This window comes from Monodon monoceros, unplaced genomic scaffold (assembly GCF_005190385.1).
Source record: "Monodon monoceros isolate NGI ecotype Baffin Bay Population unplaced genomic scaffold, NGI_Narwhal_1 Super_Scaffold_6, whole genome shotgun sequence".
NCBI lineage: Eukaryota > Metazoa > Chordata > Mammalia > Artiodactyla > Monodontidae > Monodon > Monodon monoceros.
Window position 1 is genome coordinate 9,137,899 of NW_021703783.1, and position 26,126 is coordinate 9,164,024.

General features: G+C 43.4%; 1 protein-coding gene across 9 annotated transcripts in view; it reads right to left on the reverse strand.

The window, feature by feature from the left end:
* The window catches only part of DUSP16 (dual specificity phosphatase 16), an 85,568-nt gene that overhangs the window by 11,295 nt on the left and 48,147 nt on the right, over nt 1–26,126 (reverse strand). For all 9 annotated transcript variants that reach the window (XM_029204960.1, XM_029204959.1, XM_029204965.1 and 6 more), the window contains 2 exons: nt 17,606–17,769; nt 2,638–2,797 (listed from right to left, as the gene is read on the reverse strand). In XM_029204960.1, the coding sequence (XP_029060793.1) occupies nt 2,638–2,797; nt 17,606–17,769 (324 nt within the window). The remainder of the gene's footprint in view (nt 1–2,637; nt 2,798–17,605; nt 17,770–26,126) is intronic.

Consider the following 26,126-nt stretch of genomic DNA (forward strand, 5'->3'; position numbering starts at 1 on the left):
GGGCACGAACCCGCGTCCCCTGCATCGGCAGGCGGACTCTCAACCACTGCGCCACCAGGGAAGCCCCGACAGCTACTATTTATTAGAGCCAATTATGAGTCAGGCACCTTGCAAGGTGTTTTACATGCATTATCTATTTTAATCCGAACAATATCCCTAAAAGGTAGAAACATTATCTTTAGTCTCCAGATCAGGAAACTGAGGCACAGAAGTTTTAGTAACTCACCTGGAGTCACTTAACCGATAATCAAATACAGTTTGGCTCCAAAGTACATGCTCTTAATTACCTCCCTGGATTGCCTACAGAAGCCCTGAGTTTGCGTGGCCGAGTGAAGCAGGAGCCCGTGCGAGCGGCCAGCTGGGCCGGGGGCCCTGGTCGGTGACTCGGGGCGCTGACGGGCAAACGCACCCGCCGCAGCCTGCGTCCACTAGAAGTAAAGGCAACACCCCATGAACACTGCGTCCTTCCAACAAACTCTACTGAACAAACAAACTTACTGAAATTTAACCTGAATAATAAAAAGTATGAGCCTATATGTTGTTAAGTCCTGGTATGAGGGTATGTCTTCAAATTATATTCTCTGACATGACTAACTATAGCTTAAAACAGCGTGGACGAGATTAGCAACTGTAGCGAACATGGGCTGAATTCCACAGTGGGCTGGACGTGTTGCCCTGGATTGTCTGGGTGGGAAAAGGACGGTGGCCCTAACAGTAAACAGGGCCAAGCAAGTGAACTACTGGTAAGTAAAAATATCTTCAGATATACAATAAATCACGATACGTATTTGGGTGGGTATTTCACCAACCAGCAACATGGTAAAATTCCTTTTGCAGGAATTAAAAGTGTCCAAGAGCTCCAGTGAAAGAAGAAAGTAAGCTGGGACAAAGTTATTCATATTCTCTCTTTTCTACCAACCTCCTAAAGGTTAGACATTGCCATGACTTAACAGAATCAGGTTCTATTCTAAATAGATTCTGAAATCGCACTTTTAGCTGAAATTAGAGCCAATCATCTCTGGATCAATGTGACATGCAATGGGAACATTAACTATAACTGTCGTCTTTTAAAGAGGCAAACTTTGGGCTTCCCTGGTGGCGCAGTGGTTGGGAGTCCACCTGCCGATGCGGGGGACACGGGTTCGTGCCCCAGTCCGGGAGGATCCCACGTGCCGCGGAGCGGCTGGGCCTGTGGGCCATAGCCGTTGAGCCTGCGCGTCCGGAGCCTGTGCTCCACAACGGGAGAGGCCACAACAGAGAGAGGCCTGCGTATTGGAAAAAATAAATAAATAAAGAGGCAAACATTGAACGATATGCTGAGTATCTCCTAGAAGTAGAATGGTGGGAAGGATTAATTTGGGGACTTTTGTTTGTGATTATTTTAATGTGAATTATCAAGCCATTTATCTTCAGGTGTTTCACAGAATGCATGCCAATTAAAGAGGAGACGACTTGGCAATCTGAAATCTTGAAAAAAGAGACCTGTTTCAGAATTACCCGAAGTTCCAAAAGCACTGTCTAGAAAATTCCTCTCGCAGATGAAAGAATATAGTGAGGGGCTTAATTTACATAGTTTCACTGTTTAAAAGGAACTAGTTCTTTATTTTTAAACTTTCAGTAACCAATTCAGAGTATTTAATTATGGATGAGGGTGCTCAAACTTGTGTGACTAGGGGGAAAACTAATGAAAACTCTTCACACAGACATCAAGAGTCACACCTTCTTGTGTTGGTCAAGAGCAAAGAACACGTCTCCTTGGTTTAGCCACTTTCCACCAAAACCACATTTCAAATACACATCATCGATTTCCTACCAGCAGATCTGATCCCGAGGCACCAAAATGTCACAACAGCACCAGAAGCTGGGAGTCAGGGAGGCTCCAGGGCTGACGGGCCCAGTGAGCAGAACAAAGTACGGTATGGACCAGACCCTGTCACAGACAACGGCAAGGAATGACCACACAAGTATTAGAGTGTGTGTGTGTGTGTGTGTGTGTGTGTGTGTGTGTGTGTGTGTGAGAGAGAGAGAGACTGTGTGTGTGAGTGTGTGTGTGTGAGAGTGTGTGAGTGTGAGAGAGAGTGCGTGTGTGTGTGTGTGTGTGTGCGTGTGCTGGAACCTCATTAGACCCACTACTACCCGAAATTACTGGCACACGGACTGAGGCTTAGGGATCTTGTGACATAAAGACTTTAAATGTAATGGGATTTGTTTTCACAGGATTTGACTTTTCTCTGGGGAAAACAGCAGCAAGGCATAAACAGTTTACGGAACGCCACCACAGTTTCCAAAAGTCTTTTATAGGATTTGACGAAGTGGGTAAAAAGTTTAATCCCAAAAGTTTAACCGATTTTCAAACACCTGCCAATACATAATCACAGTTCCCATTAGGCTTAACCCTGGTAGCGTTAAAGTTAGCTAGGATGTCACAAGGCTAGTCCTTAGGGATGGCATGGCACACACACATCACCTTGGCCACTAAATGAGATAAGTAGCATCATGTGTTTTCAAACTTTTGAACTGTATGAAATAGGTTCCTTTTCTCTAATGAACAAAAAAGGGGAGGAAGGGAGGGAGGGATATACCTCTACATATGAGACTATAACCCAAAGGGCTTGTAATATTACTTGAGCTACTTACCAATGAAATCTACTGACTTGTCCAACCACGGCAAAATTTTCTCACAAAAGCTATCATTCACAGGCACTCGCAGGAAGTGCGATTCAGGGATAAAGTCAGGCTTGGGACAGGTGTTGCTGGCATTTAACACATAACCAATCCCATTCTGTTGCATCAGCTCCTAGGGAGGGAAAGAGCAATGAAAGTAACTAATAACATACTAGCATGATCATTTTTAAAGAGAAAAGTTTAGCATAATGATTAAAATGACTAGTTTCCTTGAAACAATCAGACTACATTCAATCAGTGAAATCCAATAAAATGACATGTAAAGACTTAAGTTTAAAGCAGAATCTAAAACTGAAGTATAGTTTACAATGTTGTGTTAGTTTCAATTGTATGTCAAAGTGATTCAGTTATACACATATATATATTTAGATTCTTTTCCATTGTAGGTTATTATAAGATACTGAGTATAGTTCCCTGTGCTATACAGTATGTCCTTGTTGTTTATCTATTTTACATATAGTAGTGTGTATATGTTAATCCCAAATTCCTAATTTATCCCTCCCTACCACTTTTCCCCTTTGGTAACCATAAGTTTGTTTTCTATGCCTCTGAGTCTATTTCCGTTTTGTAAATAAGTTCATTTGTATCCTTTTTTCTTTTTAGATTCCACATATAAGTGATATCATATTTTTCTTTCTCTGACTCACTTCACTTAATATGATAATCTCTAGGTCCAACCATGTTGCTGCAAATGGCATTATTTCATTCCTTTGTATGGCTAAATAGTATTCCATTATATTATATTCCATTATATTATACTATACTATATACACCACATCTTCTTTAACCATTCGTCTGTTGATGGGCATGTAGGTTGCTTCCATGTCTTGGCTGTTGTAAATAGTGCTGCTATGAACAGTGGGTTGCGTGTATTTTTTCAAATTATGGTTTTCTCCAGATATATGCCCAGGAGTGGGATTGCAGGATCATAAGGTAGCTCTATTTTCAGTTTTTTAAGGAACCACCATACTGTTCTCCGTAGTGGCTGTAACAATTTACCTTCCCACCCACAGTGTAGGAGGGTTCCCTTTTCTCCACACCCTCTCCAGCATTTATTATTTGTAGACTTTATAATGATGACCATTCTGACTAGTGAGAGGTGATACCTCATTGTAGTTTTGATCTGCATCTCTCTAATGATTAGCAATACTGAACATCTTTCCATATGCCTGTTGGCCATCTTTGTGTCTTCTTTGGAGAAACGTCTGTTTAGGTCTTCTGCCAACTTTTTGACTGGGTTTTTTTTTTTTTTTATATTAAGCTGTATGAGCTGTTTGTATATTTTGGAAATTAATCCCTTGTCAGTAGCATCGTTTGCAAATACTTTCTCCCATTCTGTAGATTGTCTTTTTGTTTTGTTTATGGTTTCCTTTGATGTTCAAAAGCTTTTAAGTTTAATTAGATCCCATTTATTTATTTTTATTTCCATTACTCTAGGAGACGGCCTGAAAAAGATATTGCTGTGATTTATGTCAAGAGGGTTCTGCCTATGCTTTCCTCTAGGAGTTTTATGGTTTCCAGTCCTACATTTAGGTCTTTAATCCATTTTGAGTTTATTTTTGTATATGGTGTTAGAGAATGTTCTAATTTCGTATTTTTACATGCAGCTGTCCAGTATTCCCAGCACCATTTATTGAAGAGACTTTTTCTCCATTGTATATTCTTGCCTCCTTTGTCATAGATTGACCATAAGTGTGTGGGTTTATCTCTGCGCTTTCTATCCCGTTCTGTTGATCCGTGTGTGTGTTTTCGTTCCCAGTACCTTACTGTTTTGATCACTGTAGATTTGTAGTATGGTCTGAAGTCAGGGATCCTTATTCCTCCAGCTCCGTTCTTCCTTCTCAAGATTGTCTTGGCTATTCGGGGTCTTTGTGTTTCCATACATACAAATTAAAAAAATGTTTTGTTCTAGTTCTGTGAAAAATGCCATTGATAATTTGATAAGAATTGTACTGAATGTGTAGATTGCCTTGGGTAGTATGGTCTTTTAACAATACTGATTTTTCCAGTCCAAGAACATATATATATCTTTCCATCATGTTGTGTTCAATTTCTTTCACCAGTGTCTTACAGTTTTCAGAGTACAGGTCTTTTGCCTTCTTAGGTACATTTATTCCTAGGTATTTTATTCTTTTTGATGTGATGGTAAATGGGACTGTTTCCTTAATTTCTCTTTATGATATTTTGTTGTTAGTGTATAGAAATGCAACATATTTCTGTATATTAATTTCATATCCAGCAACTTTACTAAATTCATGGATGAGCTCTAGTAGTTTTCTGGTAGCGTCTCTAGGATCTTCTATGTATAGTAGCATGTCATCTGCAAACAGTGACAGTTTTACTTCTTTTCCAATTTGGATTCTTTTTATTTCTTTTTCTTCTCTGATTTCTGTGGCTAGGACTTCCAAAGCTATGTTGAATAAAAATGGCAACAGTGGGCATCCTTGTCTTGTTCCTGATCTTACAGGAAATGCTTTTAGCTTTTCACCATTGAGTATGATCTTAGCTGTGGGTTTACTGTATATGGCCTTAATTATGTTGAGGTATGTTCCCTCTATGCCCACTTTCAGAAGAGGTTTTTTTTTATTATTATTATAAATGGATGTTGAATTTTATCAAAAGCTTTTTCTGCATCTACTAAGATAATCATATGATTTTTACTCTTCAATTTGTTAATGTGGTGTATATCACACTGAGATTTGTGGATATTGAAAAGTCCTTGAGTCCTTGGGATACCTGATTATGATGCATGATGGTTCTGATGTATTGCTGGAGTTGGTTTGCTAGTATTTTGTTGAGGATTTTTGCATCTGTGTTCATCAGTGATATTGGTCTGTAATTTTTCCTTTTTTTTTTGTGATATCTTTGTCTGGTTTTGGTATCAGGGTGATGGTAGCCTCATAGAATGAGTTCAGAAGTGTTCCCTCCTCTGCAATTTTTTGGAATAGTTTCAGAAGGATGGGTGTTAAGTCTTCTCTAAATGTTTGGTAGAAGTCACCTGTGAAGCTATCTGGTCCTGGACTTTTGCTTGTTGCGAGTTTTAAAATCACTGATCCAATTTCAGTACTGGTAATTGGTCTGTTCATATTTTCTGTTTCTTCCTAGTTCAGTCTTGGGAGACTGTATTTGTATCTTTCTAAGAATTTGTCCATTTCTTCTAGGTTGTCTACTTTATTGGCCTATAGTTGCTCACAGCGGTCTCCTATGACCCTCTGTATTTCTGTGGTGTGGACTGTAACTTCCTTGTCACTTCTGGTTTTACTGATTTGGGCCCTCTCCCTTTTTTCCTTGATGAGTCTGGCTAAACGTTTATCAATTTTGCTTATCTTTTCAAAGAACCAGCTTTTAGTTTCATTGATCTTTTCTATTGTTTTTTTAGTCTCTATTTCATTTATTTCTGCTCTGATTTCTTTCATTCTACTAACTTTGGGTTTTGTTTGTTCTTCTTTCTCTAGTTGCTTTAGGCATAAGGTTTAGGTTGTTTATTTGAGATTTTTCTCGTTTCCTGAGGTAAATTTGTATCACCATAAACTTCCCTCTTAGAACTGCTTTTGTTGCATCCTGTAGGTTTTGGATCATCGTGTTTTCATTTTCATTTGTCTCAAGGTGTTTTCTGATTTCCTCTTTGATTTCTTCAGTTATCCACTGATTGTTCAGTAGCATGTTGTTTAGCCTCCACGTGTTTGTGTTTTTTGCAGTTTTCTCCCTGTAGTTGATTTCTAGCCTCATAGCGTTGTGGTCGGAAAAGATGCCTGATATGATTTCAGTTTTCTTAAATTTATTGAGGCTTTAAAGCAGAATTTTTTAAGGGCAAAATAGGCTGTTTAAAAGATCACACATCACTAATATAGTCAACTCTCTATTATCTTCATTACTAGAGAGAGAAGTGGAACAAAGAACAGAAAATAAAACCGTGACAGTTTACTATGACTTGCCCCTCCTTGGCAACTATGTAAATTTATTATGACCATGTTAGATGTAATCCCCAAAATGCATGAATAAGTGCATTGATTTACAAGATTTGGGAGTGTGCTAGAATACTTTTGTTTGTTTTGTTTGTTTTGTGCTATGACTTCAGCATATACGCACACACAATGAGAACATCTTCTTCCCAAACTGAACCTGCTGGTTGTTCTCTAAGATACAGTCCTAGGCCATCTTCTGGCTGTAAATACTCTCTCTGAAGGCTGACTCTGTTTCCGTAGTTTCTTTTTGTTTGTTTTTTGGGGTTTTTTTTTTTTTGCGGTACGTGGGCCTCTCACTGCTGTGGCCTCTTCCGTTGCGGAGCACAGGCTCCGGACGCGCAGGCTCAGCGGCCATGGCTCATGGGCCCAGCCGCTCCGCGGCACATGGGATCTTCCCAGACCTGGGCATGAACCCGTGTCCCCTGCATCGGCAGGCGGACTCTCAACCACTGCGCCACCAGGGAAGCCCCCTCCGTAGTTTTAATTATCACCTCTACATGCTGATGACTCTTAAATAAATACATACACACATACACACACACACACACGCCCTCTTTAATTTCTGACGTCATTTCCAGCCGCTTCCTGGTATCTCTATTTGGATGTTCCTCAGGACCTTCAAACTCAAAATGTCAGAAACACAGCACATTCTCTTTCTCCCTTCTCTGCCTCAAATTCTTGTTTCCTCTCTGTAATCCAAAACCGGTTTTTGGTAATAACATCCACCCAGACACTTGAGCTAGAAAATGGGATCATTTCATCCTGTTTTTCTTCCTCACCACCCCCATCCTAATGTTGCCAAACCCTCCTGGTATCACACCTCCCGTCCACCCTTTCTCTCTATTCCCAGTCGCTGCTCAGGGGTAAGCCCTCACCACGGTAGCAAAAAAGCCAGCAGGGAGCTCTTGAAGTTTGCGGTGTTTTCCTCTCCAAACAACAACTGGAGTAATCTTTCTTGTAATTAAACGCGAGCTACGTGCTTTATCCACACTTAGTTTCATCATGTCTCACTGCCTGCTCCTGTTCCGTACAATCGCCAAATCCCCATCACACGCGCATCCCCCTTCCCCGATGCTGCTCGCACCGTTTCTGAGCTCAGCAGGCCCTGTTCCTCTTCCTGATGACTCTTCCACTTTTCTACTTTAAGTTGCCCTTACTATGAAGCCCTCCTACTGGTGCATAATTAACCATTCTGTTCTCTGCCCATCCAAAGGACTTTGGACATGCTATTAGTAAAGCACCGAGCACACCGTGTCCTCATTAGCAGATTCCCTCGTCTCTCCTATTAAGCAGTGAAGTAGTGAGGTCTTGGCCGGATGCTTGCCTGTTTTTCTCCCTTCAGCACCAGGTACATAGCTGCACTCAGCACGATTTTGTTCAGCTAACATCCCATTAATCCACCATTTTCCAGGCAAGCCTATATGACCCACTTCATTTAGTCATCCATTGCTGCCTCTCAGGAAATGTTCTTGGCCTGAAACCATTCTCTTTGAAGCAGCTCTGGTCACGTCTTCCTTTTCTTGGAATGCTGCCTCCTCTACAGATCTGTTCCAACTCCAACTCCCCGAAGGACAGTTGGTCATTTTCTCCCTATCTTAGCCTCCTGCCAACTCGCTCACCCCTTCATTTACCACATTCAGCGCAATAAATATATTGTTTTACAGAAAAGGTAGACTGAGTAAATCCAGATCAGGTGTGCAGCCCTCTCGGCTATCAGATGACAGAGTCAAGAAATAGCTTGTGGAGCTGGGCGAGCTTCTTAGAGTGACTGACCCTCGCCTTCCGAAGGTCTCGTAGGCTCCCGTTAGATCTCAGTGGTGTTTACAACTTTTAAACGTCTGTACACAAGCGAAGGTCACACTGTTTTCTACCACTGTCTGATCACCACAGCGTTTCCCACACAAGAACGGCAGCGTTACTGGAGATAAAAGTCTTTCAGGCCTCTCTCATGAACGCTCCTTAAAAGGAACCTTTTTACATTTCCATCTCCTTTCCATCAACAGTGTGACAAAGATTTATTAAATTAAAAGTAGTACGATAATAAAGACACAGGAGTTTCTGAGGAGAGAGGCTGACGCGGGCAGCGTTACCTACTCTACACAAAAGACCACAGGCGATGCTCACAAATGACAACACTAACGTGAGACGAGTCAGTAGTGAGCATCAAATGTGATTTCCCCACACAAAGTCTAGAACAATGTACACTTCTGACAATTAGCCTAATAGCCTACATTCTGTAGAAATGACCACTTAAACCTAAATTCAATAAAAAATGTGTTGGGCACCTTTGCTACAGGTGCTATGTTATATTAACAATATACTACTATGGCACACATTAATAAACAACATCTAACATTTACTGAGTGCCTACTGTGTACCTGGGGCTGTGCTAAGCATTTAAATGGACCGTCTCATTTAATCCTCACCACCACCCTTTGAGATGGATACTGTTATTCTTCTCAGTTTTAAAATGAGGAAACGGAGGCTTAGAGAGTTCATGGAATGTTTCCAAAGTTATACAGCTAACAAGTGGTCCAGAGTAGAAATCCAAATCCAAGCATATTCTCATCTCCAGAATCTGTCCTCTTAACTGCCATTCTCTACTGAAGTTCTTTTTAAAGCAAATTAGATGGAGCAATAAAGTAACTAGCCTACATACAGACTTTCTTTTTAACCCAATGAAGTAACAGAATATGAAGTTTTAATTGCATCCTTTTTCACCCTTTTTAACTGTAACCAGTTAGGAAATAAAGGAGCACCCCTCTGGGCATGGACGCAACTCAGGACACTTGATGGCTACCGGAGGAGACTAGTCAGTTCCGTTTTACCTCTTTCTTCCCTGACTGTCACCTCAGTTGCAGCCACGGGCATCACAGCTCGGCCCTGCTGCCATGTTCACACTGGCATCTGCTGCTCCCGGCTGAGGCCTGGCTGCCCACGTGCACGTCCCCCAGCCTCACGCCGCTGCTGCCACGTGCCCAATGGGCATGGCCCGACGGAAAGGAAACACGAAAGAGGGGCAGTTCTGACCTCATGTAAGAAACATCAGTCATCCAAGCCTACAACGCTGTTTATGTCTCAACGATATTCTCCACATATAAAACGGTGTGCCACGAAAAGATGCACTTAAGTAGTAGCTTTATGATGTAAGGGGGGAGGGGACATTAATGTGTTGAAATGGAGTGATAATAAAGTAATTTAACCAGAAAATGAAATGAGAAAAAAAAGGCAGTTATACATCAGTGGAAAAAATGAGTTAAAAGAGGAAACCGTTAAAAATGTTACATATATACGTAAAACATTTTAACTCAAAACAAATAAATGTACATTAATTCACTAATTTCTTGGTGTTTTTTTAAAAATAGGTTAGCTGACTGGAGTTCTTAAGAAAATCACAACCAAATGCATCTACCACTTATACTTTCCATTCTTTAAAGAGCAAGAACTAGTAAAGCAATAAATCAGGGCAGAATCTTCTAGATTATGACTGTCCCCTAAATATTCTACGGCTGCCTTCCCCTGCTTAGTAAGACAGAAAAAAACGTAGAGCAATCAGTCTTTACTGAATCTTTTTTTTTTTTTTTTAACATTTATTTATTTATTTGGTTGCACTGGGTCTTAGTTGCAGCAGGCGGGCTCCTTAGTTGCAGCTCGTGGGCTCCTTAATCGTGGCTCCCCGGCTTCACAGTTGAGGCACATGGGCCCCTTAGTTGTGGCGGCATGCATGCGGGATCTAGTTCCCTGACCAAGGGATCAAACCCCAGCCCCCTGCACTGGGAGCGCGGAGTCCCAACCACTGCGCCACCAGGGAAGTCCCTTTCCCGAATCTTTTGAAACCCTTTAGCTTAGGTCATAGAAAAACAACTCTCTTTCCTCATTCATATTTCATCCGTGTATGCAATATTTTAACTAACGTACATCGTTATGATAACAAGTACATTGGCCTAAACAGGTCCGAGAACAAACACAATTGCGTCCTGGTGAGTAAACTGTTCAAATGGGGTTAGTAGCCCTGCGACGGCCCGGAGCCCACTGCTGCCAGGAGACAGGCGCCCACCTGCCGAGGGCGGCAGAGCAGAGGGGTGGGCGGGGGCTGCAGTCAGCTAAGGCGTCACGTGACTGTCACGTGACCGTTCTGTTCCCTTCTCTCCTGATGATGTTCATGGCCGGGCATATAAGTGGCCGAGAGGGCATCTCATGTCAACGCTCCTGACAGCAAGAACTGGGATGGAACCACAAGTATGAAGAACGGGTTTGTTTTATAGAATCATGACTGCTTTTACTCAGAGATGGAGGTCTGTGACTTCCTACCACATTTTAAGGAATTTACGTAATTCATTCAGCGTTGTTTCAGTGTGTTGTGTAAAGCGTACACAACTCAGTATTACCCTGTCCCGTCATTAAACACCGTAATCCTTAGGCTTCCAGAGAGCCTTCATGCCGTTTCATATTTGGCTCAACTTTGTGCCCAGTCGGCTAACACGTGCTTCCTACTGATAACATAATCTTTCTTCTCCGGCCTTCAAATATCCTTCCGACACCGTGGCCTCTGGGTTCTCTGAGCGCCTCACCTTGAGCACTCCCTCCCGAGGCCCGGTCCGGTCTCTGCCATTACCAGTAACCATAAGCTCACACAACGCGCTGCAGGACGCCGCCTCCTTCCTTCCAGCTTACTGTCTTCCACCACCACTCCTGGCGTCCCTCAGTCCCCCCAGGACCTCATTCAGCCTCCTCTCTGTCCTTCATCCTCATGACGTCTGTCCTTCCTTCCTGGCCCAGCTTAAATTCTGTGGCCAGTCATTACACAGTTGACCCTTGAACAACTCAGGTTTAAACTGTGCGGGTCCACTTATACATGCATGCTTTTCAACAGTAAACACTGCAGTATTACAGGATCCACAGCTGGTTGACTCTGAGGTTGCAGAGGCCCTGCGGAGGGGGAGGGCCGACCACAAACGATACGAGGGTTAACCCCCTCACTGTTCGAGGGTCACCTGGAATCCCTCCCTCGCTTTCACCCTCAATTACTGGGTCCCTCCGTCACCTCTTCACACTCACTTGGCAAGATCACAGCCCCGGATGAACCTGGCTCGCCACCGAGTCTGCATCTGCACGCAGGCAGCTGAACGTGGCCCGAGAACACTCAGCAACGCTGCTGCAGGGCCCCCTTCCAGCCACGCTCCCCAGCGGGCACTCTACGCCCCTGGTCTTCACCTGGCCTCTAGCCTGGACGCCTTTCCAGCCCTTCCCCGTTCTTTTCAAACTCTCCATATGTCCTCCCTCACCCTCTCTCTCTGCTCATGGATGATCTACACTGAGAAAACAGAAACAGTCAGAAGGAAGTTTTGATAAACTTCTACCACCACTTCCCTTTCTGCCAGCACACGTGCCTCTAAACCCTCCTTCCTCCTGTTACTGTGGGTGAACTCAGTGTGCAGGACAAGCACACGGGCACCAGTCCCAGAAAACTGGGAGGCCGGCTCAGCACGTGACTGTCCGCTACCTGAATGACCTTGGAGGGGCTACCTGACCTCCCTCAGCTTTAGTTTCCTTACCTGTAAAACAGGGCTAATGATCTCTATTTTGTAAAGCTGTTATGAGGATAAAGTGGCACATAATATACAAGAAGTTTCAATAAATGTTAGTTCCCTTACTTTACCTTATTTTTAAAATAATAGTTTGTGGGAATGTAAACTGGTACAGCCACTATGGAAAACAGTGTGGCGGTCCCTCAAAAAGTTAAAAATAGAGCTGCCATCTGATCCATCAATTCCACTGCTGGGTATTTATCCGAAGGAAACAAAAACACTATCTCCAAAAGACACACGCACCCCCTTGTTCACTGGAGCACTATTTACAAAAGTCGAGACATGGAAACAACCTAAGTGCCCACTGATAGATGAACGGATAAAGACGACGTGGTATTATGTATACAATGGAATATTATTCAGCCTTAGAAAAGAAGGAAACCTTGCCATTTGTGGCAGCAAGGATGAACCTTGAAGGCATTATGCTAAGCGAACTAAGTCAGACAGAGAAGGACAAATACCGTATGATCTCACTTACATGTGGAATCTAAAAAACAAACAGAAACGGAATTCCTAGGTACAGCGAACAGATTGGTGGCTGCCAGAGGTGGTGGAGGGGAGGCGTACAGGTGGTCAAAAGGTACAAACTTCCGGTCACAAAACAAGTAAGTCGTGGAGATGTAATGTACAGCATGCCGGCTACAGATAATAGTAGTGTATTGTATATTTGAAAGTGGCTAAGAGAGAAATCTTACAAGTTCTCATCATAAGAAAAAAAAGGAGTAGCTATGTATGGTGGTAGATGTTAACTAGATTTATTGTGATCATTTAGCAATATATACAAATATTGAATGTTGGATATAATGTTACTTGAAACTAATACACTTGAAATATGTTATATGTCAATTATATAATGACGTATAACATATACGTCATTATATATATAATGTTATACGTCAATTATATCTCAATTAAAAATAACTTATAAATCACATGGTATATAAATTATATCTCAGTAAAGTTGTTGCCCACCCCCCAGCCTGTAATGTATATCTTTCACTAATTCAAACTGTCCTTTCTCCTAACTGGCCTCAAGTAGGGAAATTACACTGAATGTAGCAGGCTGGGTATAAAAAAAGGGTCCAGCTGTAAAGTAGAAAAGATTACCCCCTAAGAAATTAAAAAATAGATTCTGGTTTCAAAACACAATCAAGAAAGTGTTCAAAAATAATTTTTGTGAGTCAAAAAATAAATCTTAATTTTACTGCTATGATTTGCATTCACTCTTTTTTCCCCTTTGTTTCCTTCTCCTAAACCATGAAATAAACTTTGCCCTGTAGTTGGACTAATTTCTAAATATGGGCTCTATACTCTGTTGATACAGACTGTGGAGTAATATATGGAATACAGCTTTAATACAACTGCTCTGTTTGGTCAAGTTGCCCATGTTCATTTAGGCTGAGGACAGAGGTCCCATTAAATCACACAGGCACTGCAAATGTAGATAAAGGAGTTGTAATTTTTCTTTCTGAAGTCAATTTAATGAGTGAGTTTGCATTTGCCACTCCCCTTGCCTTCAGAATTGACCTACTTCCTCCAGCCAGCCTTCCTCAGCCAGCCACGCCCAATGTACCCATCACTCACCCTAGACCCTTGTACACCCTACCCGGTGGTGACGATAACAGTGTCCCTATAAACCAGGAACTGCTCTTGGTGCCTGGCATAAGGCCACGTCACAGGAGCCTCACAAGAACACTAGGGGGCAGGAATCATTTCAGTTTGCAGGTGAAGAAGCAGATTCGGGCACGTGGCTCCGGCTGGTGAGGCGAAGACCTGGCATGCGAATCCTCCCGGTCCGGAGCCGGCTCTCACTCCTGCCTGAATCACCTTGTTTGCGAATTACCGTCTCAGGAACAGGTCTTGTCTAACCAACCTGCACTCTGTATGGCGTTCTACACACCGTGGACCCTGAATAAATACATTTACTGATCATTTTGACGACATGAGCCTTTGTCTTCCTAGATCACAGAGAAACCTGAAAGCAGTATTTGGCTATACGGTGTCCAGGCTACAGCCTAACTCTCGTACGAAAACACCAGAGAAAGTGGCAGTAGTCCTGGTGACGGGCAGAACAGCAAGGCAGCCCAGGAAAGCCAACTGTGCGTGTTAGAAGACTGAAGTAAGAAGCTACCCCCAAAAAGCTGACTGTACCCTGTTTAAAATGGGGAAAGCGCGGGCACGGCAGCTTTAGGGAAGGAGCCGAAGAGGTCCCGGCTCAGGAACGACTCGCAGTAGGGAATTCCATCGTACACCCCGTGTGTAAGTGGGAAACAAAAGTCCATTTGAAATTTTAACTGGTCAAGGAGAAAAAAACATCAGGAACGTCTGTCTGTCCCATTATAACTAGGGATTCTGGTTCAAGTCCCACTCAGTCAGATGTGAACTGTGGGCACCAGCAAACTGCTTTAGTGTAAGAGCTGTACAGCTCCAGTTCAAAGACCAGAGGAGGACAGATTGTGGGAAACAAAGTACAGATGCGAGGGGAAAGGAAGTGTGTTCTTTTCGCTACCAGTGCCTTCTTACAGTCTTTTACAGAAGGGCTATGTCTTTGAGACCTAAGTAAAACCAATCACACGCTGAGAGTATTGACCTGCGCCATCTGATCCGAGGAAGCACAGGCACATGTGGCACGTCCACAGTGAGAGGTGCAGAGTCCATAAGACACACACCAGATTTCAAAGACCTAGTACCCAAAACTGTAAAGTGCCAATAATTTTTTATATCGATCGCATGTTGAAATGATAATATTCTAGACATATGGTGATGAATGTTATTAACATTAATTTCACTTGGGTTTTTTTTTTTTAACTTTTTAAATAAGGCTATCAGAACATTCTAGATTATATACGTGGCTTGCATTATACTTCTGTGGGATGGTGCTGGTATAGAACATGCTGTAGAAAAAGCAGGAGGAAACAAATCTCAGCTGTGATTCAACAGACTGTTAAGACTTGTCAGTCCTTCGTGACAGCCTGTTACAGAGATTTCAATTTCCGGACGATGAGGATTTCTGGTGTTCTACAAACACAGGACTTAGAGCCAGAGTAGTTTAGGTTTGAGGATGCCTCTGTCACTCACTAGCTTTGAGGTCAATGACTTTCTAGCCACAAAATCTTGGGTAAGTAAGTGACGTAACTCAGAGCCAACCTACCTCCAAATCCTATTATGAGGGTTAAATGCAGTAACATAAAGAGCCTAGGCATTTTAAATGATAAACACTATTATCCTCCCCAGAAATTTTCCGTGACATGCTTTTAACATATTTTAGTGGCACTTTATTACAAATAAATAAATAAATAGGAAGATGACTAATAAGATTAGTGGTCTTGTGGTGGTTGTTCTTAGAAACTTCTAAGTTTGACCAAAAAGGAACGTACTATTAGGGGAGATTATAAAATCTTCATCTCTGGAGATCTTCCAGAAGAAGAGAGCACATTATTTCTCCTGGGAAGTTTAAACCAGAGAGTGGAGCAGGGAGATGAGTTTATGCTGTTTTCGAAAGAGAGGCACATCCAGTTCTAAAACCCATCAGCGGGGTGATGTTGTGGAATTTATTTAACATTTCTGGAATTACGATTTCCTCATTATTGAATGAAGGAGGCTGACTAAATGATCTGTAAGATCCCCTCCAGCACTAGGACTCTTCTCAACAGTGAATCTAGAGGTTACGTACATAGAAATTTCTACTCACCACCTTGAAAGCACTCTTCTCACCACTCCCTAGTCTGCACCTCGGTAGCTCCCAAAGCAGCTTTCTCACGGTCTTCCCCAATGACTCCTTGCTCAACCTGTTTCCCCATGAGCTTGCATAAACCCATTCTCCCCCTACAACCATTTCCTTTCAAGGCATCTGTGTGCCTATCCTGTTTAGCACACGGACATGTAGAAGCCAATTAAAAACAGAAAACTATCAGCCCCCGGCACACCTCAACTTCAGGTTCCAGTTTAACTGCTCTCACCCTGCAGGCCTCACTTAGCTGTTAACTGACACATTTGTTAAACCTGGAAAAGGTATGCAGCAAAATCAAGGTACCACTGCACTGAATGTCAGAAGTAACAAAAAGGACCTGTCACATAACTACTTGTAAAATCACCTGCCAGTGACCGGTTAAGTTTTACTGGGGGGAATTCTGAACAGGATCCTTAACTAGGAATTTTATTTCATTTTGTTTTATTTGCTGATCTAAGGATTAAAAAAAGCATCTCCAGGTTTGCCCCAGGGCTGCATGTGACTTTAGGAAATTAATTTTGCTTTCTGTGACATAGTTTGCTTATCTCTCAAAGAGAACTAATAAAACTCACGTGTTCAAAGACATCGTGACCCCACCAGAAAGGCTCAGTGCAAGCATAAGCTATCAAACGTCAAATACCTCACAGAACGAGCAGACGTGTTAGCAAAAATGTCCAGGCAAAATTCTGAAGAGGCAGGAGTTTTGAGAACAAAAAAAGAAAAAAAGAGCAAAAAGAATGCCTCCTTGCTGCCCAATGAGAGGGTGTTTTTGCTTTCCACGTGCTAAAGTAAATGCAAGCCCACCTGGAAGCTTATTTTACGGTCAGCCCAATTCTTTCAGCTCCTCAAGCAGAAATACCCAAAAAGCAGCACTTGCAGATCACCAGCAGTCGAAGTAAGATCTTTGATTGCTTTTTCAATTAGAGGTGATGTAAATAAGAGGTTTTAGAGACAAATCACTTTCCAGGCAGTTAGAGCACTGTTTTCTAGCACCGCTTGTTAAGAGCATATAAGCAGTGGAGACAGACGGATCTTAGTTCTACCGCTGTCATGTGTGTACCGTTATATATAATGGCCTCAAGCAATCAACACGGCTCCTCCGTTGGATACACCTTGTTCAGAACGGCTCACATCCTTTTCATCCAGTTATTGATGGCCCTCCCTCTTCTTTCTCAACCAAACTGCTCCAAGGGGCCTCAGGCGGGGCGCCCGCAGCGCGTCTTCTTAGCGCTGGTCCTCACCATCCTTTTACCCCCCTCCCCGCCCCTCTAGCCAGGAGTCATCATGAGATCTTCCTCAGTCCAAGCCAACCTCCCTTTCTAGTTGCTGCAGTAAATAAATACATCTCTATATGTGAAATCATCTAGGCGGCATTAGCCTTCCTGGGTGTGCCCAACCGCAGGTCTCTTGGACCTGTAAGAACAGCACACTTGACAACGGCTTAGCCCTCCTACAGCTAGCAGAGTGTCACAGCAGACGGCACTGCGGAGGATGGTACGGCCGCTGGGCTGCTCACAGGGGAGCTGCACGAAGAACACGGGGTGCGTGTGCCTGAAAGGACAGCCCACCGGCAGCCCAGTGCTTCTCCAGCTGCTGTCAAGAAACCCTGCAATGAAGGATATTTTCAAAGCACCCACCTTGTTGAGGACATCTCGCTGGCAGCCAAGATAGAGATTGGGCAGAATTCGGGTTGGCCCAATGTTGGCAACAGGTAAGCAAGGCTGAGAAATGCAGGTGGGGACTAGGGTGGATTTTCCTTCACAGAGGCCAGGGAAACAGCGGGAGAACTCGGCAAACCCACCTAAGGACAGACAGGGTACAGTTACGCCGTGCATAAAGATGAAAACCAGCCTTCTGCTAACTATTCAAATACAGTTGTCTGAAAAGAACAATCAGATCCCACAGATGGAAGTGGAGCCCCGTCCACAGCTGCTCGGTCTGGGGTACAATCCAGCACCAGCCCCGGCTCTGCAAGCCCACGAAAGGGACCCCAGGCCCTGAAGGCACTTAGTGACTCACCCCCTTGCTCTCACTCCCTTCACCTTCGCGCATCCTACGTCTTCCCCCTGCTCCCTGTCCTATTTCGTGTGACTTAAAGAGGACTGAAAGTAGCAGATAACCAAGCCAAGACAGATGCAAAATGCGGATACAAAAACACATGAACTGAGGCCAGACGTGACTTCTTCAAAATAAAATTGACAGAGTTAAAAGTTCCTTCTAGCATGAACTTTAAATCTTCCTACTGTATAAGTTTTATATTTCAAAGATACCACATACTCCCCTTACTCTTACAAATATTCTCTATATCAAGGGTCGCATAATTACCCCCGATTCCGGGGTCTCCTGTTCATTGGCTGAGCACTGTGAACAAGGGCCGACAGACCCTAACTGCTCAGGTTACATGGACGCCTTGTGGCAAGATTTCTGGACTCAGAGGAATTCAGTGTTTTCCAGTCCCGTCCTTATAATGACCTACGCTATGATCTTCATTAGGTCACAGTCTCACTACCTGTTAATGAAGAGAAATCTATTGGCTAAGGAGACACTCTCACCTCCTTTCAGAAAAGAAAAGATGAACAAGGTCTTCACTGGGTTTTCCAATCTAAATACTCCTTGCTATCCAAATCCAAACCCAAGAACTGAATACATTCTGATCCATTTCCAGATGAATCCCTCACTATCCAGACCCTCCCTAGTCACTACATCTAAACTCGGAACCAAAGACATTTGGATTATAGGGAATATGTGTATATTTTTAATACTACTAAATTAAAAAACAATTAACTTGTTAAGAAGACAGAGCAGCCTCATTTTTACCTCTTTAATCAAGCCTTAAAAAGGACCCTAGTTGGGACTGACATATATACACTACTATGTATAAAACAGAGAACTAATGAGAACCTACTGTACACACAGGGGACCCTACTCAGTGCTCTGTGGTGACCTAAAGGGAAGGAACTCTAAAAAAGAGTGGACATATGTATACATATGACTGATTCACTCTGCTATACGGCAAGGAACTAACACAACGTTGTAAAGCAACTATACTCCAATAAAAAATAAAATAAAATCTTAAAAAGGACCCTAAAATCTCATTAAATATTTATCTCCATCTCCTTGAGCTACATTCCATTAGCCTTTCCTGCGCTTCCAGAAACATATAAAATATGCGCTCAAAAACTGCAGAAGTGCAGGGAGTTGACGGGGGAGGTGTCACCCGTTTTTATCCCCTGTATTATGTTCAACGCAAGCATGATCCTCTGGACTCCTGCGTCCACTGTCTGGGCTCAGCATGGGGTGCACAGTGCAGCAAGCTGGGACGGCAGCAAGTCGGTGACAATAACCACGCCACCTGCAAGATGTAGGTGTGCATCCTAGCCTCCAACCCAAGTGTCTGCACTGTTTTTACTCTTAAGCAGTTTGCTTATTAAAGTTCTTAAGGTAACCTGATAGAAAGAGCAGGGGGTTCCATTATAGAAACCTCACCTTCCTTTGCGGGACCGACGAGGCCCTGGGGACCTGTGCCTGTTCAGCGTTAAGGTTTCATCTCTTGCCCTTTCCAAACGCGCTCTCCAGCCACACAAAACTCACTGTCACCTCACACTTTCATGCTGTTCCCTCACCACCACCGGCCCGCCCCGTGCACACACACGCAGCATACAAACCACACACACGTGAGCCCCGCCACCGTACAGCAGAGGGAGGGCGGGCAGAGGCCCCTGTACCTGAGTCTGTGTCCTGGCTTCACCATGCTCTAGCTGTTTGGACAAGTGACTTATGCCCTCTGGCCATCAGTTTCCTGTCCGTAAAATGGGAATAATGATCACACCCGCCTCACAGAGCTGTCAGAGGACTGAATTAGCTGATATGCGTGAGTGCTTTGTGCCTGCGCAGAGTGAGCCCCCCGTGGTACAGTGATCCGACATCGAGTTCCCAGCTTCATCTGTGGGCCCCCCTCCTCCACCCCTGATCTGCAGCTACACCTCGGTAGGATACACCTGAGACAAAGCGAAAACAGTAATGCTTCTAACGCTGCATTTCCCAGAGTCTGCTCCAGGGCGCTGGCGTCCTGCAGGAAGCTGACAGATGGGATATCGGTCCAAAAAGTAAGAGAAACACTGCATATCACGTCTCCCTGGGAGACTCACAGCACACGTATTAAAAGCTCTGATAAAAAATCTCTAGGGAAACTAGTTTACTTTCATTTAATTTAAGGGTCCCAAACGTATTTGACCATGGAATTTCCCCTCCCATTTCCCCCCCTAAAATCTCTTAAAATCTAAGCTGGTGGAACTCACACTCAAGGAAATGCTGTGCTAGGGCTGTCGCAGCTACTGAAATGAAGTAAATTAGAATCCCTACACCTAAAGTATAAGCCACGGCAATCTCAAAAAAGGGGTCAGTTAATATTGGCATACGTATGTGCCTGTCACTGTTTAGGATTTATCATTTTATTTCATTAATGTTTTGTCCTTTTCAGTCTCTTAACTGCATAATGCAGTTATTTAAGGTGAGTTTTTCCCTCAAAGCAGTTCTTGTAAGAATAGATGTTAAAGAGTCTATACATTATTTGCCTGTCTTACACCTACCCAATGCGATAACTGACGGCCACTATTTTGATTATAATTTTAACTTCCATTAACTTTTGTTGTTCTGGTGTTTCTCTAAAGAACTGTTTTCATGTTTTTTCCTATTCTGTTTCCAAAACAGTTCATGGGATGATCTCTCATTTAAATCCAACAAAACGAGAGTCCAGTAAATGTTCTCAGAGAACCGAGAAACCCGGCAATCCAAGGAAACTCCACTTGAATTCCATCTGAAACTTATGTCATCATATTTATAAATAATGTAAGGACTCCCAGAGTTACTGGACATTTACTATGTGACAAGCGTTGCTCTAAGCACTTTACAAGGGTTTGTTCAGTCTTTACAACTGCCCCATGAGGTAGGTGCTTCGATTACTCCCATTTTACAGATAAGGAAAGAGAGGTTCAGAAAGACGCCGGGTGATAATCAACAGAGCTGGACGTGAGCCCGGCTCGAGATGGTACTCACTCGCTCTGCTAAGCCGTGTCTCTAAATACCACGGAATTAACTGCAACGCTCTCTAGGATGTGGGGACAGCCTGCTGACATCTCTGGGGTCCTGCCCTCATTTTAGTCTCATTTCACCAGGCTGAAAATGGCCACGGGCCTCTCCCAAACTGACGGAAGAGCCTTGCTTCCCCCAAGCCACATGGTTCAAAAACTTCGATGAGGGAGAGAAAGGGGAAGGGGATCTGACCTGACCAGAGAAACAAGAACTCTGTAAGTGTGAGTCACATGAGACCAGTAACAAAGCTGAGGAAGAACTAGCGGGAGATACAAAAAACACGGTCATGGCCGGCTTACGATCACGGTTTGTGAATCGGTGGTGAGACGGTTGCGGCGTCTCGGTGACTTTCAGCCCGTCCTCCACCGAACTACGTTCACAGAGGACAAATTCTCCAACAGTCGTAAACTGAAGGCGGGCCCGCCGGCCTGGGCTGTTTGAAGTGCAGCTCTATCATTCATTTTATCCTAAATCACTTCTAACTTTGGTGGTCCTAACAAGTAAAATGTGAGTGTGGCTCTAGAAAATTCTAAGAAAACAGAAAAAAAAAAAAACGAGAGAAAGCAGCCACTATTCAGCCTCAAAACAAAACCCCAAAGCCAAACAAAACAGCAATAACACATTATAAAACAAACAGAAACTTTTTTTTTCCTTACAAATTTTTTCAACTAATCTCTAGCAGCACAAATGCAAACAGCCTTAAAATATTTAACAGATTTTGCGAAATCAGAGCATTCATCTAGTGCTCAGGCTGGCTTGAAATGTCCCAAACCAGGACTCCTGGTAACTTCCACACAACACTACCTCAGCCAAAGAGTACATTCTCCCTGATCTTTATCTCTGACAATGTTCCACTCTGCTGACATCCTCCTTCATTGACAGTTTTTTCCATTCGCTGACCTTTCATTCATCGTTGGACTCCAGTGACCCCAGTTTCATTTCATTAATTAACAACAGATGAGACACTGCCTGACTTACCCGAACCCTCGAGAAACTATCTGTAACCTCGTCAGCGACTCAGTTTTGAAACAATGTCTGAAATGTCCCTCTTCCTCTTACAAGAAGAAAAGTACAATTCATCTACGTAAACTTTCTGTTACAAATGGCTGACAGACACAGAATCAAGGGTCATCTCTGCCCTTGTCCCAACTCTGCTGTCCCCAGACCCTGAGTTCGATTCTATTATGACAAGAAGACACAACACCAGTTCATGATCTCCGCTTGTTTACTGTGAAAGCAGCACTGAGAAACTGACACGCTTCTTGAAAAAGTTTAAAAATATTTTTTAAAGTCGTTCAAGTATCTGACTCACCGTCCAATCTTGCCAAGTTTCTCCTGTCCCTAGATTTTATGCTGCTTATCATCTAGGAATGGAGAAAATAGAAAGTCGAACAACGCACGTGTGCTTCCCTAAGACAGACCTCAATCTCAGAATGCTGTACCGGCTTTGGCCCCTTGTGCTAGGAGTGTTTGTTTTAAGAGAAAGGAAGACACATATGCAGACACCCTGGCCTGTAGAGAAATGGGGGTGGGGAGACCAGCAGATAGACATACGGACACCACTGGCCTCTACACACTTGGATGAACAGGCAGACAAACTGCAATGTTAAAAATCCATATTTCTGTTAGTCTTCCACAAATTTACCTGTAGAATGCATATTTATAAATAAAAACATACATATTACTTTGGACGGAGAAAACACCTGGTACAGCTTAAAGCCATTCATAATTTGTATATCACTTTCTTCTCATTCAGCCAAGAAATACTTCTTCCCTTAAGAGTACCTCCTTCACAATTCGAACCATAAATATAATTTTCTATAACAGCCAATGTCAACCACCATTCCATTTTCAGAGGCAAAAAAAGTCTGCCATGTAAAATAAAATACTTAAAACGATGCCACTAAACAATTCTAACTGGTCGGTTTTCTCTTCCCTCTGACCCTTGCAGTTATAAATCACAGAGTTGTTTCTTAAAATAAAAGAATATTCACAAAAGTAGCACTTTACTACAGATTAGCAATGTTAATTTTAAGACGCAAATTCTCAAAATGTTTCCGTCTCCTTTTAGTCAAACCAGAGATAAATGTCAATTCCATGACTCTGAAGACAGTTCCTTGCAGGGAGAAACAGAGGGCTGCTCACTTATGCTTCAGTTCAAATGGGGAGCAAGTCCTAAGAGCTTTATCAGCTGACAGAGCTGCCTAAGCTGGGAAGGGGGATTAAAGGTAGCCCCTTCCCATACTGGGGATGAGTTCCATGGCTATGTACAGAAATCTATTTACACAAAGCTCTACTTTATGAAAGATATTTTTCTAAAGTCATATGCAAATTTAATTTCTGTACATTAAACCATTTTCACAGTTTATATAATTTCAGCTTTTAAATATAGTTCTCATGCCGCTTAACCCTTTTGTAAAACAAAGACCCCCTTTTTGGGACATAAATACGACCCATTCATTTACTTATTCTAGAATGTATGTGAAGGAATTTTTTTTTTTTTTTTTTTTGCAGTACGCGGGCCTCTCACTGTCGTGGCCTCTCCCGCTGCGGAGCACAGGCTCCGGACGCGCAGGCTCAGCGGCCATGGCTCACGGACCCAGCCGCTCCGCGGCATGTGGGATCTTCCCAGACCGGGGCACGAACCTGTGTCCCCTGCATCGGCAGGCGGACTCTCAACCACTGCGCCACCAGGGAAGCCCTATGTGAAGGATTTAAGTGGAGTATTCCTGCACCTGTAGAGAACAGTTCTCTCCATACTGAAAATAAAATCTGGGCTTTGCTATTACACAAAGGAGACAACCCTAATATTAAACAATGAAATGCTGAAATGTGTATTTTGCAAGTATTTTAACTGCTCTCATGAATAACTATTTTGCACTTTAGTCTGAAGTGACTGATTCAGGCAGCTTTACCCTCTAACCATTTAAAAACACACAAGCATGGTCACAGTTCTCCCAGGGTCAGTGGACTGTATACATGGAAAGCTGAAACTACTGACATAAAAGGCAAAGGAAAGGCAACATTAATTTTGTACCTCCAAAGAAAGCAAACAAAAATATGTAACTGTACTTTTCCAATGTACATAGGTTGGTCTGGGTAAGCCCAACCACACAGGCTTGATCGATCGTTTGCAGGAGGGTAGAGAGCATGGCATGCTTTCCTCAGCAACATCAGCAGCAATTATGTCCTAGCTAGTCAACTCTCCACTGAGCAGCACAGAAGAGGAAAATCCCAAATGACGTGGAACGTTCATTTTAAACTCTCATTCCATCTCCTCCATCCACTTGAGAGGATGGTGGACAGACATGCATTTCTGTGGAGATCCTCCAGGAAGCCTGAGAAGTAGCCTCCAACTCGCAAAACTTGGCCCACGAATAACACCCCCAAAAAAGCTCACTCTGTATGAGAACAACCTATCACCTGGCACAGCTGGGGAATGGGACATTCTAGCTAATTTTTTTTTTAAACGAAACAATCCCATCTCTCTCTCTTTTTAAAATTAATTAATTAATTAATTTATTTATTTTGGCTGCGTTGGGTCTTCAATGCTGCGCGCGGGCCTTTCTCTAGTTGCGGTGAGCAGCAGCTATTCTTCGTTGTGGCGCGCGGGCTCAGTAGTTGTGGCTCACGGGCTCAGTAGTTGTGGCTCGTGGGCTCTAGAGCGCAGGCTCAGTAGTTGTGGTGCACGGGCTTAGCTGCTCCGCGGCATGTGGGATCTTCCCGGACCAGGGCTCGAACCCGTGTCCCCTGCACTGGCAGGCGGATTCTTAACCGCTGCGCCACCAGGGAAGCCCTCTAGCTAATTTTTGGATTAACAGTTATCAAACACACAATAAACAAATTAAAAATTTTCAAAATACTAGCGTAAAAAAAAAGCACTAAATACTAAAATAATGCAACTTACAAGAGTTCTCATGTCTCATAATGTCTAAATCTTACATTCCTCAAGATAATGTTATCTAGATCAATTCGACTGGCAAAATCCAGAAGTGTTGTTTAGTAAAGAGTTCTCAGAAGATGTCGAGTGATATTTTTTACTCTTACTGATCTTTCAAATTGGCAATACATAACTATACCCAGAGGCTCTTCTTCAACACACACGCACGCACACACACACACACGCACAGCCAGGCAGGACTCTCAATACCTGCCTTCAAACAAAGATTGTTCTGAACAGCACAACCAGAATGACCAATCAAAAGGAATTACGGCCAGAATCCACCCTTGGCTAAGCAAAGGCAACAAGCTCTATAAGCAGGAGAGAGGTTCACAGAGGCCACCTGACTGGTCCTCCAGTGACTTTAAGACGTGACGCCACAGCCAAGCGAACAGCAGCCTGGGGCTTCCTGAGGAGGAAGGACCTAGAAGGCCTCTGCTTCCATCAGCATGCAAGGAGGAGGTTACTAAGGAGATCACCTTTGCTCATGTTCACCTGAAAATCAAAGATTTCCAGGGTTGCATTTGGGGGCTTGAGGTCCCAAACTCCAACCTAACATTTTCAATCCTCTTTTGGTCATTTTCACTTGAAAGACTTATCGATACTCCTAAAATAAATTCCAAGCCAATATCTCGCTCTCTTTGGTTCTGTACCCCTGTTCGCATCTGCCCCGTTCTCCCGGTCACCTCAGCAGCAGCCCCCTGGTCTGCCAACACTCGGGCTTGCTTTTGCGATGTCCGTCTGTCCGTCCCCGCCTCCTCCCCCCCCAGCCCACGAGCTCCATGCCGCACTGTTAGATGAATTCAGGAACAGCTCTCTCTGATCTGTCCGTCCTTTTCCCAACTTGTTTCCACTCTGCGGCCAGATTAAGGTCCTGAGATAAAGTGTTGATGTACCCTCTGCTCCCAAATACCCACAGAATACAATTCAAAATTCCTGACCAGACACTCAAGCCCTTCATCACCTGATCCCACTCTACTGTCCACCCTCACTGTCCCTATTCTACCCACCACCATGGCCCAGGCCCATTCATCTTCTTACTGTTTTCCCACCACACCTGGGCTTTCTCATCTCCAGCCTCTGGTAACAACCAGGGAAGTCCCTCTAGTTTCAATTCTATTCTGTTG